This window comes from Prionailurus bengalensis, chromosome E4, assembly GCF_016509475.1.
Source record: "Prionailurus bengalensis isolate Pbe53 chromosome E4, Fcat_Pben_1.1_paternal_pri, whole genome shotgun sequence".
Classification (NCBI taxonomy): domain Eukaryota; kingdom Metazoa; phylum Chordata; class Mammalia; order Carnivora; family Felidae; genus Prionailurus; species Prionailurus bengalensis.
In genome coordinates, this window is record NC_057360.1 from 62,816,821 (window position 1) to 62,841,479 (window position 24,659).

The window sequence follows — 24,659 nt, forward strand, 5'->3', positions numbered from 1 at the left end:
TGGACAGCAATGGGAGAGAAGTTTTGACAGGCACAGCTGGTCCCTGCCCGCCCGCTGAGAACTCCGGGTTTCACTTGCTGGCCATAGGGAGCCACTGAAGGCGTTTGAGCAGGAACGTGACGGACCTCCGGCTGGTCCAGAAGCCACATGCTTGGTGGACAAGACAAGCCCTGCAGCCCTGCCAGCATAGCCTCCTCCGTGAGGCCGGACGCACGCCAGCCACACGCACACAGCGGTTCTGCACGCACACTCAAGAGAAACTCCCTTCTCTCTGGGGACAGGACACTGGGTTCTGTTGCTTGTTTTTTTAATTACAGGGAGAGAGCACGCACGCGTGGGGGAGAGGGCCAGAGGGAGACGGACAGAATCTTAAGCAGGCTCCATGCTCAGCGCCGAGCCCAATGGGGGGCTCGATCCCATGATCTGGGCCAAATTCAAGAGTCGGACGTGCAACCGACGGAGCCACCCGGGCACCCCAGGGCACTGGATTCTTTAAGGGAGCAGCCTGAGTGCCCAGCCAGGCAATTAAATGCAGGGGTGCCTGGGAGTGGATTAAAGTGAAAATCATAAATCAATATGACATCTTTCAATAAACGACCCGGCTACCGACTCCCCACTGGCCCCTTGGCAGGGTGCAGTTGTGTAAAGGCAGCCAAACTCTTGCTCAAATTAAGTGTCATGCCTGCTGAAGGAAGGAGAGGGATCTCTGTAGAAAACCGGGGGCAGGGGCGCAAGAAGGCAGGTGCCGGGAGAAGAGCCAGGGCCCCGGGGCAGCAGGGGCAGCAGCGCAGAGAGGCGGAGGGGTGCCCGGCACCCCCTCGCGGCGGGTCTCATCCGGAAGCGGCACCCGGCATCCTGCTGGTTCGCGTCCTGCGCTCCTTTGGAAATCCCGGTCAGGAGAAGCCAACCTTTTATTCTGACCTCAAAGCCCGGTGCTTCAAAGACGGCCCAGCCCGGCTCCCCCGCGTGGGACAGAATCTTGGGGTCCGAGCCTCACACCAGGCAGGCGGCCCGACCCCAAAGCGGGCCCGGTTTCGGCGCTGACGCCCGCACTGAGCCAGACTGGATTCCAATCCCTCACGACCTCAGCCCCTGAAGCCCCTTATTCGATAAGCCGCGGTCTCCACCACCTAGAGGAGACCGTGGTTGGAGGCTCCGAGCCTCTCTCCCCATCTTGTCCTCACCACGACCTCCTCTTGGTGCTTCGGTGCATGAAGGAAGGAGGCAAGAGAGACAGACCGACCTTTCTGGGCGCCCCCAAGCCCAAGACGGCGCCCACACCAACGGCATACGGGTTCTCGGCCTTTGCTCTTCCGAGCCAGCGGGTCCCCTGCTGTCCCCTCGCCCTCCGAGGGGCCTGACCCCAGTTAGCAGCTGTTTCCGAGGCTGTGCCAGTGGAGCCCGGCCGAGGACCGGGCAGGAACGGGTCGGTTTGGGAGCCCCACCTCGGCACACTGGCTCACCCGGCAGCTCCAGGAAGCAGAGATGGGATGGCACCACTGTCAACGGGAAGGAGCAAACGCAGACCACTGCTGAGCCGGCGCAGGGGGGAGCCCGGCAGGGAGGCCAAGGCCGCGCGCTGTGCGAACACGTGACGTCCAACCACAGATGATCTCCAAAGGGCGCACTTGGTGGGGATGTAGGTCTATCCTAGAGAAGCAGCGGGGAGCCCAGGTTCTGGAGCCAGGTTCCTGGCCAGTGAGCGAGTGTGTGACCTTGGGCACGTGACCGGGAGGGTTCGGCAAGACACCGCAGGCCAAGCGCGCAGAACGGCACCTGTCGCGTGACAACTGATGACGGCGACGCTGCCGTTGCTACAGTTGAACCAGGCTCTTAACGCCTGCGCGTCTAGGTCTGGGTGCCCGGGTCACCTAGAAGAAATCAAACCATCCCCTCCCTGTTCTTTGCCGGATTTTCCAGGACGGGGCTTTCAGGTTCATACCTCTGAAGAATGAAGAAGGCGCCGAGTCCGATTTCAAAATATTAACACATACCTTGAACTCTGCCAACTGCCTTCTCTTCCAGCATCTCCCAGGCCAGGGTAAACAAAGACCCACTCTGCAGGAGAAAGCCAGGATTGTGCACTTCACCCACCTATCAAGCCCCGTGGAGATGGCACCATTAAAAAAAAAAAAAAAAAAGAATGCCGCTTCTTCTCAGCAGGGTTAGCGGTTAAGGAAACTGCTAAGAGCGCACTCAACAGCAGGGTTGAGTTCACTAAGGAGAAGCGATTCGTCACCCCCGCAGCCGACTGCCACGTGGACCTCTCTGGGGGAACAGCAGCTGCCCCATTATTCTTCACACTGTTGAAAAGCCAAAGGGCCGGCTGCCATACAGGATAGGCAGGCACAGCACGTTTTCCATCGAGATCCGGGGAGGGAAGCACCAGGTTCAACCCGGGGTTGCGACACCAGGCGGGAGACTGCACCAGCGAGGGTCCGGGGCCGCCCGTCTCGCTGCCTTCTGGGTCCAACAACCGCCTGTCTCAACGTGCACGTGACAGTTTACAAAGCCTTTCACGCGGGGTCTTTTTTTTTTAATGTTTATTTTTGAGAGAGACACAGAAAGCAAGCAGGGGAAGGGCAGAGAGAGGGAGACACAGAATCCAAAACAGGCTCCAGGCTCTGAGCTGTCAGCACAGAGCCTGACATGGGGCTCGAACCCACAAACCACGAGATCACGACCCGAGCTGAAGTCGGATGCTTAGCTGACTGAGCCGCCCAGGCGCCCCTCCTGTAGCACTTCATTTAACCTACACGAAGCAACTACTCCGTGTCCCCGTCACATCCCCAGCAGGGCTGGAAAGGAGACGCCCCCAACTACTGGATTATCAACCACAGGCCAGCCCGCGCTAAGGACCAGACACCCATCAACTGCCTTTAATTCCTGCAGGGTTGCCCTGGTTTAAGAAGAGCTAGCAGCTGAGAAACTTCCCCCTTGACTCTCAGGATGATGATCACAGTCCGAGCCCTCCAGGACACAAATGCGTCATGGTAAACGCAGAGACAGAGGTCTCCAGAGAGGGAGACCTCCAAAAGGGACGAAAAGTCCCCCTGCCTTGTAGAAGATAAGCAGAAGTTCAGCTGAGTCCTGATTGAGAAGGGGGTGCTTCTCAGAGGGAAGAGCAGAGGTGGACCCCCGGACAGGCCACACGCAGGGCCCTCCGAGCAAGAGGACCACCGACGTGGCCTGAGCTTCCCAGCAGCACCCCATGTGTCTTGCACGGAGTTGAGGCTCCAGCCTGCAGGTGAGGAATCATCGCCCAGTGGTTTTAAGCAAGACAACTCTTGCAGACTGGCCTTTAGATAGAGGAGCTGGGCAGCCGTATGGAGGACAGATAGGATGTGGTCCAGCCGCCGTGTGAACGGCTACTGCAGCCGTCCAAGCAGTAAGAGGACATGGTCCTCCCCAGGCAGGGACTCACGGGGAGACACGCGATTGAGAAATATTTCAGAGGCAAAGCTGGTAAGGGTGACGAATGTGGGGGCAGAGACACAGAAAAGAGTCTATGACCCTGAGGTTTCTGGCTTCCGCTCCTGCATGGATAAGATGCCTGCCATGAGGCAAGAGAGTGCGAGGAGCGAAACGACCCCGGGAGAGGGTTCCCAGCAAAGAGAAGAGACCACGAAAATGATGAGCTCCGTTTCTGACACAGTGAATTTAAGGAGCCTTTGGGACATCCAAATGGGGGGTGTCGCACAGGATGTGCGAGTCTCCAACTCTAAAAAAGTCGTTTCTAAAAATCAGACGATGGCCTTCTTGACATCTCACGCTGTACAACGTCTGGCCGTGTGCCCAGACTAGAGAAAGGCACAATCAGGGACACGGACGATGCCGCCTGGAGCGACACGCGGTAAAGCAGGGCCCGGCAGCACATTCTCGGAGGTTCTGAGCAGGATGTCTGAGCCGGGAGTGAGCAGGCTGCAGCCTCGTCTCAGTTGTGATACCACAACCATACCAGCCCTGTGACTCGGGACGCGTTAGTTAGCCTCTCTGTGCCTCAGTTTCCTCATCTATAAAATGAGATGACGATCGCACCTATGCCACACGGAGCTGTGGTAGGATCAAGTAACACTTGTGAAGCACTTTGCATGGAACCTAGCACTGTGACAGCAAATGGTACAATCTATATTCAAATCTGGTTATTACTGGTAAGGACAACAATATCCAGGGGCGCCTGGGGGGCTCAGTCAGTTAGCGTCTGACTTCGGCTCAGGTCATGATCTCGCAGTTCATGGGTTGGAGCCCCGCGTCGAGCTCTCTGCTGTCAGCATGGAGCCCGCCTCGGATCCTCTGTCCCCATCTCTCTCTGCCGCTCCCCTTCTCACACATTCTCTCTCTCTCTCAAAAATAAACATTTAAAAAAAAATCACTATCATTAGTTTGAGCAAGTCACTTCTCTATGATCATTCTTACCTGCAAAGCAAGGGTAATACCTGCTTTTTACAGGGTTACTAGAAACCAAAATTTGAGGACAATGCACGTGAACACTGACTCCTGTGTAACGGATCGGACCTCTCCGCAGGGGACAGGGGTTTCCCTCCCGGCGGCTCAGGTCCTCAGCTGCCGGTTCTGAGGTCTTGGTCTGGGGGTGTGCATCGCTCTCCCGGAGGACACGGCTTTAGATCCAAAGAGGAAATAGCCACACACTAAAGCCTGTGTGGTGTGTGCAGTGCAGAAAAGATACTAGTCAATTAAAAGGAATCAAGTGTTTGACATACCCTACAATATGGATGGTCCTTGAAAACACCTTGTGTGGTGAAATACACCAGAGAGAGGCAGACACGTGTTGTAGGAGATTCTACTTAGGGGAGGAAGCCAAAATAGGCAAAATCGTAGAGACAGAAGGCAGAATAGAGGTTACCAGGAGCTGAGGGGAAAGAGGCAGTGATGTTTAATGGGTACACAGCTCGCGTTGGGGTCGATGAAAAGGTTTAGGATACAGGTAGTGGTGACGGGTACAGAGTTTTGTGAACGTATTTAATGCCACTGAGTTGTGCACTTACAAATGGTTACAATAAGCATCATGGTAGGTAGATTTAAAAATCTACAGAAGCCATCAAAACAAGGAGCAGCTGGTCAGTTACACATGGGTCCCCAAAGGCTGGCTGCTGTGGCGGCAATGAACTTGGGCTCTTCGTATCCTCCTGGTGTGATGGATAAACATTGCTGGCTTTAGGTATTAAGTGGGCCGGTGCAAGAATCTGTCGACCGGGCTGGGCAGTATGCAAATGCTTCCGTGGAAACCCAATTACATTATTTCTTACTCTTGAGCATGCACGGCTGTAATAAAGACAGGTGTTTGGCTTTGGTAACAACGGATTCTTACTAACTCCTCTGCTGACGGATAACGCATTTGGCAGTTCTGCCCCAGTTTTAAAATCCTTCCCGAATCACTCACTGCGGGAGCAGAATCACTCACTTCTTGTGCAGGGTGCATTTTCGCTCTGGTACGGATTCGGGGGAAAGATAAATGCATTTCCTCACGTGTGGTCAGGCACCCAGGGATTCACTTGGTGAACCAGATTCTCACGAGGTATAATCTGCCTTCCCTGCGTGGGACTCTTGAGTCTCCAGCCACACTGACGACCTTCTTCCTTCTCTCAGCAAAACCCACTCCTGCCCCAGGGCCTTTGCACTGCTTCTCTCCCTCTGTCTGGAGATCTTTCTCCAGAGATTCACAGAGTCCTCCCTCCCTTCCGTATTCACACCTCTACAGACTCCAAGGTCACCATAACCCAGAGGCCTTTTCCGGCGATCTGTATAAAATAGCACCCATCCTGGGGCGCCTGGGTGGCGCAGTCGGTTAAGCGTCCGGCTTCAGCCAGGTCACGATCTCGCGGTCCGTGTGTTCGAGCCCCGCGTTGGGCTCCGGGCTGATGGCTCGGAGCCTGGAGCCTGTTTCCGATTCTGTGTCTCCCTCTCTCTCTGCCCCTCCCCCGTTCATGCTCTGTCTCTCTCTGTCCCAAAAATAAATAAACGTTGAAAAAAAAAATAAAATAGCACCCATCCTACCTCCTGACACCATCTATCCTGTTTGGTGCTTTATCTTCCCGCAGACAAGTCACATGTGACACGGGAGGGTAACCATCTCCTACCTCCCTCTCAACCAGAATATAAGCTCCAGGCAGACAAGCCCTTGGTCTTGTAGACTGCCGTATCCCCAGAGCCTAATACGATATTGGCTCACAAAAGACGTTGATACCTTTTTCTTTTTTAAAGGAGCGCAGAAAAAAAATGAAGTTATGCTATCAGCATACTATTCTTCATATCGATGAGAATGCCTTGCCCCAGCATCCCTAAGAAAGCAATGATCCCTTTCTCGTTTGGCTGAGAAAGAGCCCTAGTAACCTCCCCGTCACACGCCATTCAAGCCACATCAAGTGTTTTTGGACGTTTAATAGTCTGGCCCGCTTTTAAAGAAAAAAAGATTTTCACAAACAGCATTTGAATAAATGACATGTGGCACATCCGCACTATGGAATATTACTCAGTAACAAAAAGAAATGAAGTATTGATACGTGCTACAACATAAACGCACCTCGAAAACATCACACTAAGTGGAAGAAGCCAGACATCAAAGGCCATGTACTGACGATGCCATTTATAGGAAATGTCCAGAACAGAGAAATCCATAAAGACAGGAAATAGATTAGCGGCTGGGGGCCTCAAGGGAGAGACTGAGAAGCGCTGGCTAAGAAGTGGGATTTCTAAGAATGAGATCCTGCCATTTGCAACAACGTGGATGGAACGGGAGGGTATTCTGCTAAGTGAAATAAGTCAGGCAGAGAAAGACAGAGATCATATGTTTTCACTCACATGTGGAATTTGAGAAACTTAACAGAAGACCATGGGGGAAAGGAAGGAAAAATAAGTTACAAACAGAGAGGGAGGTAAACCATAAGAGACTCTTTTTTTTTTTTTTAATTTTTTTTTCCAACGTTTATTTATTTTTGGGACAGAGAGAGAGCATGAACGGGGGAGGGGCAGAGAGAGAGGGAGACACAGAATCGGAAACAGGCTCCAGGCTCTGAGCCACCAGCCCAGAGCCTGACGCGGGGCTCGAACTCACAGACCGCGAGATCGTGACCTGGCTGAAGTTGGACACCTAACCAACTGCGCCACCCAGGTGCCCCAAATAAGAGACTCTTAAATACAGAGAACTGAGCATTGATGGGGGTGGGGGGAGAGGGGAGAATGGGTGATGGGCACTGAGGAGGGCACTTGTTGGGACGAGCACTGGGTGTCGTAGGTAAGCAATGGATCACAGGAATCTACTCTCGACGCCAAGACTATACTGTATACGCTGTATGTTAGCTAACTTGACAATAAATTATTTAAACGAGAAAAAAGTGGGATTTCTTCTCGGGGTGATAAAAATGCTCTAAAATCGACTGTGGTAATGGCAGCAGAACACCAGAAATAGACTACAACCTGATGAATTATATACACGTTAAACGGGTGAATTGTAGGATATGTGATTAGGTCTCAACAAAGCAGCTCCCAAAACGAGCGCTAACAAATCGTGCTTGTCACATCATTCAATACGTAGGGCCTAAAACTACACAGCAAGTACCCATACATCCACAGCCTGCACACATTTCTCAATTAAACACAACTTATATGCCCAGTAACTTCAGAGAAGAGTTTATTTCACTGAAATCCCGTCACTGCTCATAAGGCGACCAAGGGACCACCTCACCCGAGTTCTTCTAAGTCTGGGGTACGCAAACTCAGGGGTGATACTCGGAATTTTGACAACCAGGAAAGCTCAGGTGCCAATGAATCAGAAGAGATGCCGGAACTAACCAGGACAAGTGCCAGTCCCATCAGCCACGAGCATCTCAACCAGCGCCCCAGGGACCTGCCTTCCGTCCCAGGCCCCACACACCGAACCCATTCTCTGCCACTTTCCTCCGCTCAAACCGCTGCACGGTCTTAATTCCAAACAGGGCACAGTACAGTCACGTGTCCCACAACTTACGGGAATTCATCATAGACATATTATGAACTTTTCTTTCTCCGCAGCGCACGATGATGACGGAAGAACTGTTTGGTGCCAACGTCAGCAGACAAACACAACTGCGGACCATAAATTAGCTGAAGGCACTGGGGCAGAGGGGGGCCCTCCCACAGGCCGGAACAGGCTTACGTTACTTTACTAGGATCAAATGAAAACGGACATTTTTTTGAATTCTTACAGAGGACTCTCAGACCCTGGAGAACACACCCATAGATGCCAAGAGTGCCACGGATCCCCCTCTGAGAAACACTCATCTACAGACTAAGGGAAAAAAGGAACTGATGCACAGAGCTGACGAGGTCTTTTCTAGCAAACACTTGCCAGGTGCCTGTGTGTGTCCGGCAGCCATCTTGTACAGTCTTCTCACCCCACTGTCCCTCCCCGATACACACTAGAAAGGAGGGGAAGGAACTATTATTTACGGAGCACCACCCACGCGAGGGCTTTGCTCAGTGCTCTGCACGCACACACGTAACCGTAACATCTATCTGCCAAGAAGACATCCCAATTTTACCGATGATTAAACAAAGGCCAATGGGGTAAGAACCTTGTGTGGTCGTTCAGGCAGCACACAGAAGGCGGGATCTGAGCAGACGGCGTCCTGGCCCCACGCAAGGGCACCTCAGTAAAGGGGTGGAATCTCTCCAATCCCTGCTACAAGCCCAACGCTCCGACCCCTTTGTGGCAGGCAGAGTAGGGACACCGCCACCCATGAGGTCCCCAACCTCGTCTCCAAAACCCATGACTAGGTTACCCTACACGGCAAAAGGGGATCTGCTGGGGCTCTGAGAGGGGAGATAAACCTGGATCGTCGTGGGGTGGGGGCAGGAAGGAGAGACCTGTGTGAGGACAAGGGAAAGGGAAGGCAGGGGGCCCGGAGCAGAGGGCAGGGTGCCGTGGCTGATGGCTCGGGAGATGGAAGGGGGTCCGGGCCCAGGAATCCAGGCAGCCTCTAAGCTGGACAAGCAAGCACACAGATGTGCTCCTGGAGCCTCAGGAAGGAGAGCAGTCCTGCCAATTCCTTGATTTCAGCCCCGTTTCAAATTTGTGACCCCCGAGCAAGATGATCACCTTGTGGCGTTCTGAGCCTCTCCATTTGTAGTCACTGGTTACAGCAGCCATGGGAAATTAACAGGGCCAGGCTAGGGTGGCGAGTGCTAGTTTTGTGTGACCGGTGTTCCGAGGAGGACGGGCCAGCTCCCAGCCCGAGGAGGAAGACCATGAACAACAAAGGAGCAGATGCTGCTGCGGGAACCACGTTACATGCAGTGGGTTACACGCAGTGAGGACGTGACTGCTGGGACTTACCGGCCGTGGGGAAGGAGACCCGGGCAAGGACAGGAGACCCTCACCACGGCAGACGCTGCTCCATAAAGCCCACCAGCCCCCAGGACCCGGATGTTCTCTGGACGGCATTTCACTCATGTTCTCCCAAGGGGTTGGTTTTTTTTTTTCTTTTCCCTTGAGAAAAAGTTCTGGAAGAGTCGGCAATCCCAGAAGGGAGCTGTGGGCGACTGGAGGACTTGGCCACTTCCTGGTCACCAGCCCATTCTGTTCAAGGCCGCATGACCACACCACCCCTGAGCAGCCACACTTGAGAAATCAAGCCACGATTAAACCAAAAACTCTGGGGGTGCCTGAGTGGCTCACTCAGTTAAGTGTCCGACTTCGCCTCAGGTCACGATCTCACGGTTTGTGAGCTCGAACCCGGCAACGGGCTCTGTACTGACAGCTTGGAGCCCGGAGCCTGCTTTGGATTCTGTGTCTCCCTCTCTCTCTGCCTCTCCCCTGGTCATGCTCTGTCTCTCTCAAAAATAAACATTTAAAAGAAAAAAAAAAAAAAAAGCAAAAACAGAAAACTCTGGTCCCCTTCTGGGCCACTGTGAAAGCTGTCTGCCATGTGGCCGGGACTTCATCCAGCCCACAGCCAGAGGGGCCTCAGCGGGAGACCAAGCATCTCTGAACGCATCTGGATACAAGCAATACAAGTGACTTCAGGGCCAGGAGTCACAAGCGGATACACGGCTGTGGGGATCTGTCCCCTGGTGTTTTAACAGACAGACATTCGGTCTCTGGCCACAAAGACAGCTGTCTGTCCCCTCTCCAGCACCAAAGGCGCAGCAAGATGCCTCTCCCCTTGCCCACCTGGGGCTTCCCTTCTAGAAGCTACTACACGTTCCAAAGGTAAGGAGATAAGGCGACACCAGGTGCCACGCTGGAGCCCCACCTGGCTCCCCACCCACCGGAGTCCAGAGCATTCCTCCTTCCCGGCCCCCCCCGCACCCCCCCCCCCGGTCTTGGCACAACCCCTCCTGGGTTTCCCTGCCTTATGCTCACGTGGTTATCATCTAAGATTAATTTTCTGAGTCACTCAACAAAAGTCTACTGAGCACAGGCTGTCATGCTGACAGATTGGAAAGTCACTCAAAAACCACAGAAGAGAGGTGCCCTAGAACACAGGAAAGAACAAAACGATCAGGTGGGGGAGGGCCGCCCCAAGGCAGCGAGGGCTGCACTGAAATCCGTGAAAAGACGTTGCCGGTTTTAAGGACTTGCACGAAGCAACTGAGGGTCTCTCGGTGTATTTACCTGCATTTACCTGCGTTTCCAAAATGCTTCAAAACTCAGGTATTAAAGTTACTGCCATCCACAACCCCAAGCCCAGTCCTCACAAGTACGGTATGAGGAACCCGCATGCCCTGGCATGGGGACAGTTCAGCCAGGAGGACTCTGTGACAGCAAGCAACCTAGCAGTCACCGGGAATGCATGCTCTGCTTCCTGAGACCCCCCTGCCCCCCAACAGATCCCGTCCAGAAAAGGAAAGCCCATCTATTTAAAGGGCCAGCATCAAGAAGTTTCGTGTGTTACTAAGGAGAAAAAAAAAAAAAAATATCTTGAAACCCTCACGTACCACTGGTGACAGTTTTAAATGGTACAACCATTATGGAAGACAATACAAAACATTAAAAATAGAATCGCCATATAATTTAACAATCGCCCATCTGGGTAGAGACCCAAAATTATTCAAAGCAGCATTTCAGAGATATCTGCACATCCATGGTCACGGCAGCACTATTCACGACAGCCAAGAGGGGGAAGAAACCCAAGCGTCCGTCAACAGATGACTGGATAAAGAAAATGTGTTCATTACACACATACAATTGAATACTACGCAGCCTTATAAAGGAGAGAAATCCCGCCACGTGCCACAGCATACAGGAACCTCAGGGACGTTATGCTACAGGAACCAAGCCAGTCACGAAATGACAAATACAACAGGACTCCATTGATGAGGTATCCAAGCAGCCGAAATCATAGAAACAGAGAATACAGGTGGTTGCCGGGGCGCCTGGGTGGCTCCGTTGGTTAGGCGTCCGACTTCAGCTCAATTCACGATCTCACGGTTCACGGGTTCAAGCCCCGCATCGGGCTCTATGCTGAACAGCTCGGAGCCTGGAACCTGCTTCGGATTCTGCGTCTCCCTCTCTCTCTGCCCCTCCCCCCCACGCTGTCTCTCTCCCAAAAATAAACATTGAAAACAATTTTTTTAATAGTCACATTTAATGTATTTTAACCATTGTTTTAAAAAATCTCAAAAGCACAGTACACAAGAAAAAAGAGGCCAAAAACACATGACATAAATTTTAAGAGAAAATCTGTATGGCAAGACAAAGAAGAAGCAGAGAGAGGGAAGAACAAAACACAGGTCACACCAACAAAGTCCAAACACTCAGTGGGGAGCCGACACTCCAGTGTGGGACTGAGGAAGGGACAGGGGTCCACACACCTGCTGCGGCCTCAGCTCTGAAGGTGCATCTGGCCCCCCTCAGGCCGGTCCCTTCTCTCTGATGCCCTATCCCCTGTCCCGTGCAGAGCTCCGGAGAGATCAGAGAGACCGGCAGGTCAAGGGCTTGGCAAGACACCCAGGTGTAAGACCCAGTCATCCTTCTATAACCTGAGGACCAGCACTCCGCTCCGGCCAAGCTGGGAGGCCTGCGTCTCTGGATCTGCCAGAGCAGCCAGCAACCCAAAACCCGGAGTCTGCTGCCCAGCGCTGGCCTGGCACCGTTCCACAGAGAAACAAAGTCAGGAACGGTCATTTACACAGAAACCCCATGCCTTAGTCCTTGACAACTGTAATTACAACCAAACAGCTTGTGAAAGGGAGAGCAGAAAATAGCAGCCTGGACCTAGCCGTGAATTGGAGGTTTCGGGGTAAAACGCACACCCAGAGCGCTTGCTGTCATGGCGGCCAGTCTAAACAAGCGACTGGCCGGCCAGACCAAGCCGCTTTCTGGCCAGTGTGTTTCTCCCTCTGATTTAATGAGCTGCTTGCTCATTAAGCGCTAGAAGCAGGTCACAGGGGAGGGACTTGCTGGCACAAGGCCACACGGGCTGACAAGTGACAAGGGCAGAGGAGACAGGGGCCACTCCAGCCCCCAACACATGGCCAGTCCTGCCGGATGCCCCGGGGCCTCCATAGCTTTGGGGTGATGCCTTCTGCAGAGGTACGCTCTGTTCCTTCCGCAAAGTGGTGTTTCTGCCATGGACTCCCTCGCTAGCGAAGTTCCACGTCCTAAGCCTTGGTTCGCCAACTGGGCCGATCACCCAAAAGATCATTCGAGAGTAGGGTCACAGAGGCGGCAGCACCGTCCTGGGCTTGAGCCCCAGCTCCACCTACTGACAGCAGCTTGACCTAGAACTACCTCCCCCAAACTCTGTTTCCTCACCTACAAAATGCGATCGTATCCTCGCCTCACCTAGAGTAGTCGCGAATCATTATTTCTAGACTATAAGGCCTAATGAAGCACCTCACACATACTTCGTGCTGGGCGGTAACTATTTCCATTGACGGCTAATATTAACAGAGACAGGACTCTAACTATGATAAAGGTATTAATGACAACATAGTCCCCTCCATGTCTTAGTCCGACATGAAGAAAAGAGGCATTTTCAGTGAAACCCCAAGGACAGGCCAGCCCCAGGCTGCAATAACGCCAACCATAGTGAGAGCACAGGCCATCCCAGCACAGGGAACGCCTCCCCCAGACGCCCCCCAACCAAGGCTGCTGGGCTTTCTATCTGAACAGGAAGATGAAGAAAGTAGAGGAAAGACCTGGGAATATACTTAATGCCAAGCCTGAAGCCACAGGGATGAAGAATCTCAGTCTCTCGAGAGCGAGGGGAGAACTACACACAGGTCACATGCCCACCATCTCCTAGACCCCAGGATTCCTCAGGACCCCTCTCTCTCTGAGCTTTAATCTAAAAAAAAATGAGGGTAACAGGACCCCCCCCTCGACAGCTTGCTGTGGACATCAAATGAACCCACATGAAGGTGCTTTGAAGCAACTCATTCCCACAACCATGAAAAAGAGCATTGTTTTTTTGATAGTTTCAACAAATACAACTTAATAAAAAACGCTGAAGAATTGGGAAGATCAAGGCAGTGAAAAAGTGGTTTGTTGTTGTTGTTTTTTTTAACGTTTTATTTGAGAGAGAGAGCATGCACCAGCAGGGGAGGGGCAGAGAGAGAGAAAGAATGGCAAGCAGGCTCTGTTCTGGAAGCTCAATGCGGGGCTCAAACTCACGAACCGTGAGATCATGACCTGAGCCGAAATCAAGAGCCAGACGCTTAACCGACTGAGCCACCCAGGCGCCCTGAAAAAGTTATTTTAATAGGCTAACGAACTGCTCAGATAAACAGGGACAAACATGCTAATTTTCTTCCCAAATCTGCTGTCCCCGACCTGAGGTTTCTGCAGGGGAGAGGAATTGGCTGGAAGTAAAATTGGTGAACAGCCAACTGGAGCTCCCAACATCCGCTACACGTTTTCCATTTAGGTGGTAGATGCTTCTGCAAACAAAGAGCCCAAAACAGGCTGCATCCTGGATGACCAATCCAGCCACCTCCGGCACCCATTCTCTCCAAAAAGTTATGCAATGCCATTTGACCAATCGCTTAGCCTACCTGCAAAACGTACAAAATTTCAAGTAGCTCCTATGTCAACGCAGAGCGCACAGACAAATTCCTTCACGGTGATCAGAAGGCAGCTTCGTTTTTGTTCAGTCTCTGCTCTGTGTACCAGAGTCGGAAAGCAACGGGCTGGAATGTTTTCCAGACGCTGCTAGAAGGTGCCCGAAATGCCACAAGAGAACGCACACACACCCTCTCGGGGCCCAAAGCAACTGATCGAGGAAATTATGCTGAAATCCCACGTTTGTTCTTAAAAATTCAAGTCAACCTTTTTACATACCACAATAAATTGCTTTACCTTTTTAGTGTTTTTGAGTCAATTAACAGCTAATTATCACACATTTCCCCTAAAATCCGAATTAAAAAGATACGTCAGCATTCTCTCTCACTCCCCAGCGGACCCCACACACCCTCAAGGGCACGTGCACCTCCGTTTCAGGAGCAGCGGGGCAGCGGAAGAGTGGGGGGGTGGGGGGGATAGTGTCCCTCCGGCCACCACATCAATTTAATCCTTGGCCTTTAATCCAGATGAACCACCCGACTCAGAACAGCTTCCCTGGAGAGTGGAGGGAGAGGGGTCTGCGGTTGGCGGTGGGCGCAGCCTCCCACCTTGGTACCCCCAGCACATCTAAAAGGGCACCAGCTAAGATGCTCGAGTGGACCCCACCCGGCCCCACCTCCGGCCACTCACCCGTATCCGGCGCATGGCCGCCACGATCTCCACTCTGCTGTTGGGCCTCGGCACATCCAGGCTTCCGACGTACTGCGGGGAGGAAGCAAGCACTCATTGAGAAGAGGGACAGCAAGGGACCCCGGTCACAGAATGTTCGCGGAGGGAAGGAGATCCAGTTAAGCTCCCTATTTTGTGGAGGAGGAAACCGAGAGCCAAAGGGGCGTCTCGTTCGGGGCCTACTTCTAACTTGATACAAATCAACGCAAGAAACCAATGCTTCCCTTGTCATCCTGCTCCTCATCAGAAATGAGGCCGAGCATGGTGTTCAAGCAGGTTCCTGAATCAGAAAGACTTGGGTGGGATGAGTCTCCCACCGCTATCTTTGGGGGGAGGCGCTCGGCCTTTGTCTCAATTTCCTCCCCTGTAAAATGGGTTTCCAGTAAAGATCAAATGCGAGGAGGCAGAAAATGTCTTACACAGATATGCTTTGCTTATATTCAAGCAGACCCCCCCCTTCAAAAAAAAAAAAGGAATATGTGCTTTTTTCTTTTTTCAACGTGTTTTTTTTTTTTTTTTTTTTTTTTTTTTTGGGACAGAGAGAGACAGAGCATGAACGGGGGAGGGGCAGAGAGAGAGGGAGACACAGAATCGGAAACAGGCTCCAGGCTCCGAGCCGTCAGCCCAGAGCCCGACGTGGGGCTCGAACTCCCGGACCGCGAGATCGTGACCTGGCTGAAGTCGGACGCTCAACCGACTGCGCCACCCAGGCGCCCCATATGTGCTTTTTTCAATTAACGGCACTTCATTGAGTTAGCCCTCGATGTTCTAGGGACCTCACACACTTGATTAAGTTCCTAACTGGAGGACAGGAACACGCTAATTATGTTTTATTTAAAATTTGAATCTTCTAAAAAAGAAAAAAGAAAACTTAATCTTCTGAAACGTTTCAAAACACAAAATGACATCCAGGTTAATGTTTAATACATGGATACTTCCTCACGGTATCCTATTCTAATAATGTAGAAATACGCTGAGCAAAATAACACCCCCCCCCCAGCCCGTTGATAGTCTGACATACTCTTTTTGTATGCTGATGGGCACATGTATTCGTAGACACAAAGGAATTTATTTTACGTAAAAAGGTTCGCTCTTCGCACTGTCCTACAACTTGATTTCTTTTTAACTTTTTTTTAACTTTATTTTTCTTTATTTTGAAGGGGGGGGAGGGGGCAAGCAGAGGAGGGGCAGAGAGAGAGGGAGACGATCCCAAGCAGGCTCCACGCTATCGGCACAGAGCCTGACGCGGGGCTTGAACTCACACACCGTAAGATCGTGACCTGAGCCAAAGTCAAGAGTCGGACACTTAACCAACTGAGCCACCCAGGCGCCCCTACTTTTTAACATTAAACACAACTTGGACGTTTTTCTCTGCCAACACGTACAAGTCAGTCACGTTACGCGTGGTGGCCACCAACCCTACACATGTCACTATTAACAACACTGCTTCCATTACGTCCTCATCTATATACCTCCGAGCTCATCCAGAGCTCTGTAGGCGGGGCTTCTACAAGCAGGACTGCTGGACCAAAAGTACAGAAAGATCTTGAGATCATTCCTAAGTAGGATGAAACAAGAAAAGCGGGGGGGGGGGGGGGGGGGGCGTTTTTAAGCACATGTATTGGTTCCTTCACATACACCATCCCATTCCATACTGATATTGGGGTACGCCTTTCCTTTTTTCATTCAAATTATATAAAATAGCCTGGGGGATATCCTAGAAATCAACAGCTTCTAAATAACTTAAAAGTCTGCCTGGGCAAAAATGGCATTAAAAGAAGAGGGTAGTCATCCCTGTAAGAAATGCGTTTCCTGTGGTTATATAGGAATAGAAGGTTCTTTCTGAAATTTTAGAGTGAAGGCTAGCCCCCGGAAGCAAGGTCCCAAGAGCTAAAAACTGCCAAAGGTTTCCCCTAGGATTGATCCAGTTTGTGCTAATCCCCTGAGGAGCACAGTCCCAGCAGCCAGTGGTGAGTTGTGAGCCCATTGCATTGTGGGCCCAAGGCGGACAGCCCCACCACGGCGGGCGGGAAGCCATGTACCTGTTGAAAAAGCGTCTGGTGGGGCACCTGGGTGGCGCAGTCGGTTAAGCGGCCAACTTCGGCTCAGGTCATGATCTCGCGGTCTGTGAGTTCGAGCCCCGCGTCAGGCTCTGGGCTGATGGCTCAGAGCCTGGAGCCTGTTTCCGATTCTGTGTCTCCCTCTCTCTCTGCCCCTCCCCCGTTCATGCTCTGTCTCTCTGTCCCCAAAATAAATAAACGTTGAAAAAAAAAATTTTTTTTTAAAAAAGTGTCTGGCAACCCACTTGGGTGAATGAGGCCCCCTAGATCTAAGAGTGTGGTCAGATTTAAATATGGATGGCGCTTCTCCCCTCTCTGAGCGCTGCTGGGACCCCACAGCATCAGGCAACGTGTCCGTGACCTCCACAGCCCAGAGCGGCAGCCCGGGCTTGTGACCACCCATCTTCGCAGAGCCCCCAGCCAGGGGCAGTTTCCCCCTCCCTGTCCCAGACCCTGCGGGCCCGAGGGTTCCTTCCCTGAACTCCGAGCAGCCAGACCTCCAGGGGCTCGTGTTCCCTCAGCCGTCACGTGAGAGCCAGGACCTCGAGACCGAGCAAGGCCGCTCGTTACAGGTGAGCCCGGGGACCCGGCCCGTCTTCCCACTCCGATCCCTGCCACACCAGGACGGCACGCTGCCTGGTGAGATCCACACCTGAGCGTGAACACGAATGCCCAGAGGGGACCGGTCCCCACTTGCCTCCTTCGCTCCATCAGCCACCACCCGTGCACACACCACACACCTTCACACACGTACGGTGCACGCACGCTCACACCCACGTGGTCATCACACGTATTAGCCTCCGACACTCAATTCACACCGCGCACGCACTCACTGGTCTGCCTTCCTTCCCAGTCCCACGAAGTCACAAATCCGCCCTCCTGACAATCTGTCCGGAGGAGGGAACCTACGAGAGGTGTAGCTCAGGGTCAAATTCCCCACTACAGATGTCCCTTAGGGTCAAAGAGATGAAAAGGACACGCGAGGTAGGGTTCAAGTCCACATCTAGGCAACACCTAGATATTCACACCAAGAACGTGAGGCAAAAAGCAGAACCACAACGCCAAGGAAGCCGGAGAGCGGTCAGGTCAGAAAGCCCATTCCTCGGGGCAAAACCCGACGGCCAAGCGAGTACGATGTCCCAGTCTGGCCTCGCAACAACCCGTCTCAGGCACGAACATCACCCCCTCCCCAACGAACTTCAGTCCGAGTATCTTGAGATGGAGAAAGTGTAAGACACGGTCTGAGACCAGTCCCTCCCCCCCTGCTGGAGGCGGGTCCTCACATCCGCTCAACTTGCGCTCAACTGCGGCCAAGTTGGCCCTCATATCCATGTAAACGGAAGAGAGGCTTCCCACTCACCTTCGGGAAGTCGGCTCCCAGGCCTGAACCTCATGCACCTGCTGAGCTAACAACCTTTGAAGATCCTCGCTTCCGTCACCTCCTGCAGGGATCAGGCAAAAGTCTACTCCCTGCCTTCAGTCAAAGGCTGATGCACAGTGACGGGTTGTCGGTCAGAAAGGGCATCCCCTTTATCTGCCTCTCCTGCAGGACTCTGGGTGCCACAGGCTCGTTTCCAGAAGGGAAACGTGCCCCAAACGCCATGCTCACCTCGGCTTCTTCATCTTGACGAACAGCCTCCAGAACGTCTACCAGTCGTTCAAGCCTGAGATCTGGGAGTCATCCCCAAACGAGCTTCTCCCTTGGCCACCACAGCCAGTCGGCGCGGCCGACCAGGACCTGCCGGGTCCCTCTCCTCCCACACTCACCACCTCATCCCCCAAAACCCTTCCCTCCATCTACACAGTGGCTCCTCACAGGTTTCTCCACTGTCCCCAGGGCCCCTCCAAACCACTCCCCACAAGGCCGTCACAGTGCTCACTCTCAGATGCAAACTAGACCGTATTCCTCCCTTAAGACCCTCGGGTGCACCGCCAACTCTGAAGGTGACCGTCAAAGCCCTCGGTGGGGCTTACACTGCCCATGGGCCCGCACGGCACAGCTCCCTCTCACACCACAGGCCTCTCCGTCGTTGGGAAGGGCCCACAACACATCCTACACCCAAGAGCTTCTACACGTGGGCCTTCCCTGTGCACCGATCTACCCTCCCTCTCCAGCCCTCCAACATCCACGGGCCCTGCAGACCTCTGCTCACCTCTACTTCCCTCTGCTGACCGCCAGGGAAGGCGGCCCCCTCCGGAACACTCCCGCGATCCCCCCCCCCCCAAAAGTTCTCTTGCAGAACATCGACACGCGGCTCTATAAGGGACGCCCTCCTCACGGGTTAACCGCGCCTACCTGGCTGGAATCCTCCAAGAATGAGCATATTCGCACCCGCCCCGTGCACTCCCCACGGACAATCACCACACTGAGGAGGGACGGGAGAGGCCTGAGCCCTGGATCCTGACCCGTGTTCCGACATCACAGGCATCAGCCATCCCACCCTGGACAATCCCTGTGGTGATTCTATCGAGTTACCTGTTTTGTGCCCGTACCTGAACTGGACCTAAGCCAGATGCTCTCAGAGTAGCACATGCAATTCCTGGCTTGCCAAGAGATGAAGTATGTGGGGTGCCCGGGGGGCTCAGCCGGCTAAGCATCCGACTCTCGATCTCTGCTCAGGTCACGATCTCGCGGTTTGTGGGTTCGAGCCCCGCGTCAGGCTCTGCACCGACAGCGTGGAGCCTGCTTGGGATTCTCTCTCTCTCCCTTTCCCTCTGCTCCTCCCCCACTCCCCCTTCCCTCAAAATAAATAAATAAAACTTAAAAAGCAAAAAGCAGATGCCAAATAGAAAAATTAAAAAAAAAAAAAAAGGAAGATGAAGTACATGCCACCTTTGCATTGGTGGATTTTTAGTCACCCGGCATTCTGCTGGACTTCTGCCCGCCTTCCAGAAATCCCTGCGGTGAGGCATCTCCTAGGGCTCCTATTCAGAAGAACACCTACCACAGAGCTTAAGGGGAGAATAACGGCGTTTTAAAATATCCAGGCCTACTTCTTTTTCATTAGCACAAGAAAAAAAAACTAGAAGGAAGATTCAAATTGCAGCGGTACTCAAGATACAAATGACCTGTGTCCAATTTATCTGCGGCTTCATCTCCCAGATAAGGAGGAGCTAGCTGCAAATGAGGTTAATCAGACGGACTTCAGGTATTTTTTTCTTTTGAAGCTTCTGGACAACCTCGGCGTCGTGCTAGATTAATACCTCATGAAATCACTTTCATGTTCTTGCTTCCGCTTCCCAGAGATGAACTCCTGGAGACACTGATAAACTGCACCGTAGCCATGTCTCCCGGCGATGTGCATGAATCACAAGGCTAAAAGGCAGCAAGACTTAACAGTCACCCATGGAACTTGCTAGACTTTCTGCCATCACGTTCCTCAGGAACTCCCTTTATTTACAAGGTTTCCGTCAACTGTTTCCAGAGACCAACCCCCCCCGCCCAAAAAAAGGAGAAAGACAGAAAGACAGACAGACAGAACGATAGATAGATAGACAGACAGACAGACAGACAGATATAGGAGTCAAAAATATTTATAAAAATAAAAAAATGTATCAGATGATTCTGCTTCTGCTCATGTTGGAGGAACTATATCACCGGACTAGGCCTCCAACAAGCAATAAATAGGAAGTCTGGAAAAGATTATTTAAAAAAAACAACTTTGCAGAGAATGTACAAAGAGTGAACCGTAATATAAACTGGGACATTAGTTAACAATAACGAATCAATATTGACTCGGTCATAACAAACGCACCACCCGATGCAAGGTGCTAACAGGGGAAGCTGTGTGTGTATGGGGACGGCCGGGGGTGGGGGGTGGGGAACAGTAGGGGTATATGGGAATTCTGTCCTTGCCACCCAATTTTTCTGTAACCCTAAAACATCAAGTCTGTTGGTTGAAATAATAAAAATAACTTTGAAGGCACTGGACAAGAACAGGCAGGGCCTAGCAGGGAATCGTCCCTGAAAGAAGGCCACTGCCCTCAGTGACGCTTGGTTTGTGCTGTCTCCCACCCAGTGGTACAAAGTGCAAACACGGGGCCAGGGAGCTGGAGGTCAGGCCCAGAGACCCAGTCAGACAGCCTGGGGGGTCCGGACACCAGAGTTGCAATAGCCTGAGGAACCGGACGGTGGGGGGCAGACATCCCCAGCAGAAGGGGGTCGTGGAGGGGGCTCCCAAATCGTGTCAACCCCACCCAGGCCCGTAGACGACTTCCAAACTATACATTTGCGAAGCAGATTCCAAGGAGCCCAGGAGAAGGGGGCAGGGGCCCACCCCAGGAGCGGCAGATTGAGGATTTAAGACCAGCCACGTTAACCATCGTGAAGAACAAAATTCAACACTCTTCAGAAGAGAATAGCAGAATGTTGTGTCACAGGGCTGTTAAAACCCTACTGACTGACCAGCGCAGGCAAGGCCATGGGCAAAGGCCACGGGGCCACGTTTCCCCGGGGCCAAAGGACAAGGGCCCCCATAAAGGGGCACCATGTAAAGGTCCCTAGACTCTGCCTTCCCGGCGCTCCTCTTCTCTCTGAAGACCACTCGGACAGCCCCAGCCCACCGCAAAGACCATGTGGGATTCGGGAGGAAGCCCCTCCTGTCCCAGAAAAGGACAAAGGGCCGGCGTAAGGCGGGCCCAAACCCCCCTGCCTGCATCTGTGCCAACACTCCTTCCAGGTCCAAACCCAGCCTGGCTTCTATCCCGCCACCCTGCCCACCCCTTCTCGTATCCCCACCAGTCTCCTGGCCACACTGTGTCCTCTCCTCAGACACACGCACGAGCAGTGTCATATCCTGCTGGAATCCAGCAATCCCCAGTGGGGGGGCCCATCTCAACTAGTCCCTTAACCGATCCTGCCCCGATTACCTTCTAAAAACTCAGAGTCGTACAGGCAGAGGGTGTCCAATCCAAAAGGGACCTTAGGAGTCACGTCCTAGGAGGACGTGACCAAACAGCAGTCAGAGAGGCCGGGTATCCTGCCAACGCCTCCCACACGTCCACCATCACGACCCTCCTACGTTGTCCTTTTTCCCCATCACCCTCTGGTTTCCGTCCCAGCACTTCCCATGGTCTGCGGGTGTGAGGTGCGCCTCCTTCACGGGGTCCCCCTCTGCCTTCCCCGGGACCTTGCCCTCCCCGCGTCCGCATCCCCAGCCCTTGGAAGAGGGCCTGGGAGACAAAGGCCCGAGCATCTGCGGAATGAATGAGGGGGCCACCTGTCCGAGACCCAGTGTATGGCAGCAATGGGGCCAAGAAGCCCACTCTCCCGCCACCGCTCCAACGGGAAAGGTTCTCCCAAGCCTCAGAGACTGCCCTTGGTGCACAGCTGAGCGTCCTGCTGAGCGGGATTATGAATGTGACCTGGGTGAAAGTTCTCGCCTCATTTAGCATCGAACAAAGCAGCATTAACTGCAGGCAGCAGCGGCCCCAGATTCCAGGGCACACACTCAGCCAATGACCTTCCCCCCCACCCCACCCCCAGATGCTCTGGGGGAGGGGAAGGAAAACGTGGCCTCGGGGCGGCACACTCCCCCTTTCTGAGGTCGGTTCCGTGTTCTCTGTGTTCTCCAGGTGCCGAGGTGTGCGGGTGGGGGCAGGGGGCACTTAGAAGGACCCGTGTGGACATTTAGCAGCTCAGGGCAGGTTACCCGCACCCCTCCTCGCCCTATACACTCACACCACCAGAAAAGCTTCCAAGATGCTTGAAATGCAGCTGCATTTATTTGTAGTCTAAGAGGAAAGAGGCATTTATATTTCTTCCCCTCTCTCCCAGCCCATCCAAAAAAGGAAGTACTATTTGAGGGCCATCTGATGGGACTGTGTCACTATTGATCAGGGGCTCAGCGGGGGCCGATGAATGTGCCGGAGATCACAGCAGAATCCTTCCTGCTCAACATGAAGGGGCTGGGTGCAAAAGAATTGTGGCGAGTCGTCTTTATGCTAATGCCATGCGACTCTCTACAAGGGACAGAGGGTAGGACTGAACCATCCAGCACACCCGCCCGTGGAGAACATGGGTTCTGTGGGTTCTTTTAGTCCATTAGCAAAAGCTCAGATGGGTTGGCCTGATTATTTCTCTTTATTATGAGGATCTGAGAGATCTAGCAAAGGGGAGAGAAAAAGCAGGAAGGCAGGAAAAAAAAAAAAAGAAAGAAAAACACGTTCTGGTCTTTCAACTATCAGTTCCCGAATGAAAGCCTGAGCTCTGGCTCGCATCACAGAGGCAGGCGTGTGGGAGAGGCCAGGGAGGCACTTTCTGCCCTGCCCATCTGGGAGGCTTACTTGCCCAGTGGGTTACTTCTCCTCTGGGGGGGCGGACAAGGGGAAAACAGGCAAAGAGAAAAACACTGACCAAGGCTACGTGGTACTTAAGTCGTCACCTGTACATCAACCGGGTAAACCAGGGCTGGAGAGATGGGCAAAGAACTCCACGAAATCAGAGGGAAGGCAGACCACAATGACCGGGCGTTAAGTGGCCACAAAGGTCATTTGATCCAAATCTTCATTTTACAGAGGGCAAAACGGAGGCTCAGAGAGAACCGAATCACAGCGGCGGGATCAGAACCAAAGTGGGTCTTCCCTACCCCACACCGCCAGCCCGATACAGCAGCAATGAGGGCGAACCTGGGCCGATGCCGCACTCAGGGCTGCTTCACTACATTAACCTTGGATGGAGGTGGATGAGAGGGCCTGTGCACCAGCACCTGAACGGTCGTCAGCTCTAAAACAAACCAGTCGACAGAGGCAGGGCACCAAGATCTGCAGTAAAAGGACAAGAGCTCACTCTCTGATTCATCAAAAGATCTGGGGATGGAACTGTAGAAAAAGAGAAGACCCCCCCCCCGCCCCCCAGGGGTCCCCTAATTCTTCACATCAAGAACAAAGGCATTTGCCTTGGGGCAGCAACATTCTCTACCAGCCGAACTCTAAGTACTTAACCTCTCCAAGCCTCAGTTTCCTCCTTGGAATACAGCTAGTATCTGGACTGCCTCAAGGTCAGGGTTGTCCTAGAATCCAAAGTAGATAATGCAGATAAAAGTTCCAGAGCTTCTAAAATACCACATAATCATCAAGAGGATATTCCTCGTATCATTATGTTCCTGCTTTAAGGGCCAACAAGACCTTGAGGATACAGAATTTGTAGCTTTACAATAATCGCCTCTTGGATTCTCACAGACTAATGAACGGACAAAGCAAGGTGATCCAAAATGCCATGGGGTCAGTGGAAGGTGGAGTCGAGAATTCAGTCCAATGGTCAAGCAGGAGTGAGGAGGGAAGGGGTGAGCCCTGGAGCAGAGAGTGTGCCCAGGCCGCAAGGACCAGCCCACACTAGTAATGGCCATCACACTGCTCACAGAGACTCACGGGGGGGTGCAGTTGGGGTGAACACCCTGCCACTTTTCCTTCCTGACTGAATGAGCTGTGACCAGGAACAGCACCTCCCGCCAGGAGCTGGGGGTGCAGGATTATTAACCCAGTCACTTATCAGTATCACCGAATGAAACCCCACAACCAAGTAATATTTCCAGACCACTGGCTGGTACCCCATTAAAATACCCAACTCTTCTCTACGTTGGACTGTTTTGAGTAGGACCTCCCTACAATGCATTATACTCTGCCCTAACAAATGAGATTCTGTAAATGAGCACTCAATGCGTTTCTTCAGGATTCAAAATATATAAACATTATACACGTCATTTAGTGTACAAGCTCTAAAGCAATGAGAAATGGCTCCAGACTACTATTATGCCTTCTGAGTCCTTGAGGCTGATTTTAGAATTTAGTGCTTCCTACACTGTTAGTGGCAAGGATGATAACAACAGGCTATAAATATGCTTCTGCCTTTAACAATAACTGCCCCCAAT

General features: G+C 52.6%; 1 protein-coding gene across 2 annotated transcripts in view; it reads right to left on the minus strand.

Moving 5' to 3' along the window:
* CE4H1orf226 (chromosome E4 C1orf226 homolog) overlaps positions 1-24,659 on the minus strand; it is a 283,880-nt gene that overhangs the window by 191,873 nt on the left and 67,348 nt on the right. For both annotated transcript variants that reach the window (XM_043567575.1, XM_043567574.1), the window contains exon 2: positions 14,693-14,764. In XM_043567575.1, coding sequence (XP_043423510.1) covers positions 14,693-14,764 — 72 coding nt within the window. The remainder of the gene's footprint in view (positions 1-14,692; positions 14,765-24,659) is intronic.